Source organism: Pieris napi, chromosome 8 (genome assembly GCF_905475465.1).
Source record: "Pieris napi chromosome 8, ilPieNapi1.2, whole genome shotgun sequence".
NCBI lineage: Eukaryota > Metazoa > Arthropoda > Insecta > Lepidoptera > Pieridae > Pieris > Pieris napi.
The window spans coordinates 6,953,145-6,958,302 of NC_062241.1; the positions used below are offsets into that span (position 1 = coordinate 6,953,145).

The following is a 5,158-nucleotide window of genomic DNA, read 5'->3' on the forward strand; positions in this document are numbered from 1 at the left end:
GGCGGGGTGGACGCGAAACGTTTAATATTGGGTACAGAAAGACGTTACGGCGCGTTACATGGGGGGGGTCAATAATCTCCAAAAATTGCGTGACGTAATGCTTGAACGCTCCCTATAAATAAGATAAAAAATAAAATAATATTATAGTATCGGCAAACTTTTTAGCAAGAGCTTAGAAAAGCCAGAAATGAAACAAGTTATTATTGTAGAGACATTTTTAAACTTGCCGCGATTTGATAGGTTTAACTTTCGTTTGCCAGACTCAAAATGTACTTGATGTACATTCACTTTTAAAATCTTATTTATTCTATAATAGTGTTTTGTTTTTTTATGTCAACACCGACGTAAAATGTTATCATCTATAAAAATATAAATATAGGGGTCGTTCCATGGCTTAAAGGTCTAGATACCAGGCCATAAACTCAAAAAAAAAAAAGGGGTCGTTCTTCTTTTAAACCTACAATTTGGTAATATAAAACATTAGCTCAATTTAGAAAATAAAAATAGAAAGCTTTCTCGTCAGTATATATATATTCTTAGAAATCACAAACAATAAATAATAAAAGTAACAAAACACTCAACCTAGGAAGTTTTATTCCTTACAAAACAATTTTTAATTAACTAAAATACCACAATGAAAATTATACGCAACCAGAAGACAATCTTTTACACAACGCCACCATAAATAATAAAATACTCCCGCGTCTGTCACGTCCGCGCGCCAATCGCCACATTTCCGGTGTTCCCAGTTCCACTCCTCTCTGTTATCCCTCACTCGGTCCGACTTGCTCTGTGGAGATTGTTTTATAAGACGGCCGTTCCTGACAGTGCGGCGTCCTCGACCGCAGCATTACTTGCACCACTAGCATCAGAGCCATTTCTCTCTTCATTTGTTTCATCCCTTGCAACCTGCTCATTATTGTCTAATGCAGTCTCTGAAACATAGAAGGAACTTGTAAGTAATTTACCTAGTTTAGTGTTATAGCCTGAAGCATATATCCTGGATTAGAGGGATGAAAAATGACATTTATCTCAATTACCAGTACTATGTGCGCAAGCGTGCACTCAAGCGCACACAGATAAGGTCTATCAAAAAGCAAATATTACAGAATTAGATAGCTTCAGAGTTAACACGAATAAAAATAAAACTCAGTATCTTGCAATACACTGTCGTAACGATAGCGGCTTCTAGTGCTCTCTTAAGCGACAATTTGTTAAAACAGAGACCCATACATTTTGCATGTTCTCTAAGTGGTCTAAACACATTAGCACCAGAAAAATTTGTAACAGAGACCCATACCTTTGTATGTTCTCTAAGTGGCCTAAACACATTAGCACCACAAAAATTTGTAACAGAGACCCATACCTTTGTATGTTCTCTAAGTGGCCTAAACACATTAGCACCACAAAAATTTGTAACAGAGACCCATACCTTTGTATGTTCTCTAAGTGGCCTAAACACATTAGCACCACAAAAATTTGTAACAGAGACCCATACCTTTGTATGTTCTCTAAGTGGCCTAAACACATTAGCACCACTGACATCACTCACCAGTCTCAAAAAAAACTGAGCACGCATCCGGCGTCCACTCGCCTTGCCACAACATCATATTTTCAGCTGCAGCTTGGGTCTTTTTCCCATAGGAACCAGCTAGTAGCTCTAATTCGTAACGGTGGCACGGTAACGCGCGAATAACCTTGTAAGGCCCGCGCATGCTGGAGTCCAGTTTGCCGGTGATTTGTGCAGTCTTGCTCACAAACACAAAGTCTCCGACAGCAAAAGTGAGTGGCTGCCGTCGACCCTCGTTAACGTAGGCATCATGGCGCTATTGATTGGTTGCAAGGAGTGCCGAAGCTCGTTGTCTGCGAAGAGTTAAAAGAGCCTCCCGATTGGGATTAGAGTTAGTAAGTGCCACATCTCGCACTAACGATCTGATGACTGGAGTAACTGCGTTAATACCGACCAGTAACTGTAGTGGTGACGTCTGCGTGGTACTTTGCTTGGAGATATTCAAAGTGAGCTGCATCCTCCACAGCACATCGGACCATTGGGAACCTTTGTTGCCTACTTCAACACGTAGCATGTTGAGAACTGTCCTGCAGTACCGCTCCGCTTGCCCATTTTCGCGGTGCATACCAGGCGTGATGAAATGTATCGAGCATCCCAAATCACTGGAATGTAGCGCTTTCGAACATTCTAGCGCGGTCACATACTATTGTAGACGGCGTACCAAATAATGACACCGCATTTGAAAAAACGCGTTTTAGCTCGTCAGTGTTTTGTCTGTACAGAAAGTAGCCCTCGGAGCCCTGGGAACTTTTTTTTTTTACGTGCTAAACATACAAGACAATGACTTATGTACTTATTTACAAACTGTCGCAAACTAGGAAACCAAAAGTGTCTTAATATTAAGTCAGTTGTTCTGTCAGTCCCAATATGATCATGTTCATCGTGGAACACCTTCAACAAACTGAGTCTGTGACCCTTAGGGATGTAACACAAGAGTCGCGGGTCTTCCCCAGACTCGGCCTAACCTGACCATGACCAATCAATCGCCCCAAGTATTCAATTTCTGAGTCTAAAAAGGTATTTTTTTTTTAAATTAATAGAAAACGAAAACCCTGCTGTATTTAATGTCTGTCAAACTTCTTTCAACGTGTCAAGGCCTTACTCTACTGAATTTGACAGTAATAAAACGTCGTCTATATACGTAAGGGCTTTGCCAGCATCTATTAATGTTTTTAAAGTTTTGGAAATGATTCTCTGATGAACAATTGGTGCATTGGCCAACCCGTAGGGCATTTTCAAATATTCATAATGTCCTTCAGGTGTCACAAGTAATTTTGTTATTATCAAACCTAGATGCCTCGCGGTTTCGCGTGTAAGACGGACCTGAACTACTAAAAGAACGAACGGTATTGTTAGATTGGCGGTAATCGTATTTAGGTTTTATATAAACAGATAAAAATTCAATCAAACCTTTTGAGTGTAATTTAGCATTTGCGGCCGCGGCTTTTATTTGGGGATCACTAATGCCTCTAACAACAATAGCGGTTTTCAGCTCATCAGATAAACCTTTAACGATATTAAGACGTAGCAAAGATTTACGCGCGTATTCCGCATAAGTAGAAAACTTATTAGAGTTTGTACTCATTACCTCAAATAATACAGAAGCCATGTCAACGTTACGTGGACATAACGATCTAAATTCTAGTTTAAAATTACTCCACGATCGATCATTTGTCACCCAATCGTTTAACCACAACTTCGCATCTCCTTTCAAACAACTACCTATCCGTCCTAAACATTCGTGATCATCCCAATTATTTAGAAGCCGGGCACGGTCAACCTCGTTGCACCAAACATCAAAGTCGTGTACATTTGGATCAAAAGGCGATATATAAAAGTTGTGAGACTTTGCTTTGAACAATGCAGTCAATGCTTCAACAATACCGCTCCCCTCCTCCTTTGCTTCACTGGTATTCATATCCAGTGTGTGTGGAATACTACCCTCAATAACCTCTTCAGCCATGCCTGAGCCTGGCTTACTAGCAGAACTCTGTACAGCCAAAGAAGTAGAAACTAAATGGCTCCCGTTCACAGGACGCGACGAACTCACGCTTTCTACGGATACAGGTAGTCTAGCTTCGATCACTTCTAATCTACTAAGAATCCTATCAAAAGCTACATAGCGTGAACTATCGCGGCGTTTACGAGAGCTACGAGGGCCGTGCGATACATAGCGACGCCTGGAAGACCGATCCCGGCGGTTTGATGAACTACTATAGAGGCTTCTACCAGGCGGCGTATAACGGGAATCTACACTATCGCGACGTGCTTTGCGACAACTAGAACGCCGTTTTTCGCGACTATGCCTTTGTCCCTCGAGTCGAGACGAACGACCAGACATTTTGCTTTTATAAGAAATAAAACTTACGGCCGAGATTAGGTTCCTCCAATACTGAACACTAATAAGTACTAAATTTAGATAACAAACGGTCTAAACGCGTGGTAATCCCACTTCTGATCTTAGAAATCACAAACAATAAATAATAAAAGTAACAAAACACTCAACCTAGGAAGTTTTATTCCTTACAAAACAATTTTTAATTAACTAAAATACCACAATGAAAATTATACGCAACCAGAAGACAATCTTTTACACAACGCCACCATAAATAATAAAATACTCCCGCGTCTGTCACGTCCGCGCGCCAATCGCCACATTTCCGGTGTTCCCAGTTCCACTCCTCTCTGTTACCCCTCACTCGGTCCGACTTGCTCTGTGGAGATTGTTTTATAAGAATATATATATTCTGATAGCAGAATTTCCATTCCATCGGAAAATGTTGTTGGCCGAGAAGATTACAGTTTTGTGTACGATTTTCAAGACCTGAAAGATAGATTAGACAAAACAATTCCAAACCTCCGTCGCCAAATCTTTTATTTTATTCTTTCGTATATATGAACTTTTGTAATAGGTTTAGAAAACATTAAAATAATACATTTGTATTTATAAAATATGTTTTATTCATGACCTTATTCGATTTACGAAGAAAATTTACGTTTCTGTCACATTTTCTGCTAATATAAAGTATGTTTTTCTATAAATAAGTAAAAAAACTATTAAAATTGCTGTAAAAAACATTAATAATCAGACCAGATTCGTTTGAAATTATAAAGATTTATTCTAGTAAGTCACTAAGCATGATTATGATTTTTTAAATATATTATTAGGTATATTATTTTTGATAATTATATGAAAGTATTATGTTAGTATATTAATGGATGCGATAATTTTTAATTATGTATAGAATAAAATGAATAATTTAACTACAATGAGGGTTATTTTACACATAATGCTGAATTTTTATAGGCAAAACTTATCCTTTTAATTTATCTCTAAATCGAAGTAGCATCTTGAGTAGCATCTGAGGACTTCCGCATATGATTTACCTCAAAATTTTGTAGAAAACAGACACACTAATCTTCTGACTCTTCAATTTTACAAGTAATAGTCAATTTTGTAAATTTGTAACTTGCAAGTTGCAAGTGGCAAATATGGCAATGTTGTTTTTTAGGCCTATTCTATATCAAAATCAACTGAAGAAAAAAAGACTATTTACTTTCTTTAATCTGTGGGTTGTGATTGTCGCT

At 38.4% G+C, this 5,158-nt stretch overlaps 1 protein-coding gene across 2 annotated transcripts; it reads right to left on the reverse strand.

Annotated features, from left to right (window-relative positions):
• Positions 1-560: 560 nt before the first annotated feature.
• On the reverse strand, positions 561-4,314 carry LOC125051905. 2 transcript variants are annotated; one of them, XM_047652530.1, is made up of 2 exons: positions 1,698-4,314; positions 561-935 (listed from the first exon to the last, which is right to left on the reverse strand). In XM_047652530.1, exon 1 carries the CDS (start codon positions 3,909-3,911, stop codon positions 2,826-2,828), a length of 1,086 nt encoding a protein of 361 aa, XP_047508486.1. In that variant the 5' UTR covers positions 3,912-4,314; the 3' UTR covers positions 561-935; positions 1,698-2,825. The 2 variants fall into 2 exon arrangements, with proteins under 2 accessions (XP_047508486.1, XP_047508485.1); XM_047652529.1 differs by having other exon boundaries at positions 1,553-4,314.
• Between the last annotated feature and the right edge of the window lie 844 nt (positions 4,315-5,158).

What these genes read in the sequence shown, in the direction of transcription:
- LOC125051905 (XM_047652530.1), bottom strand. Translation starts at nt 3,911, where the DNA reads ATGTCTGGTCGTTCGTCTCGACTCGAGGGACAAAGGCATAGTCGCGAA.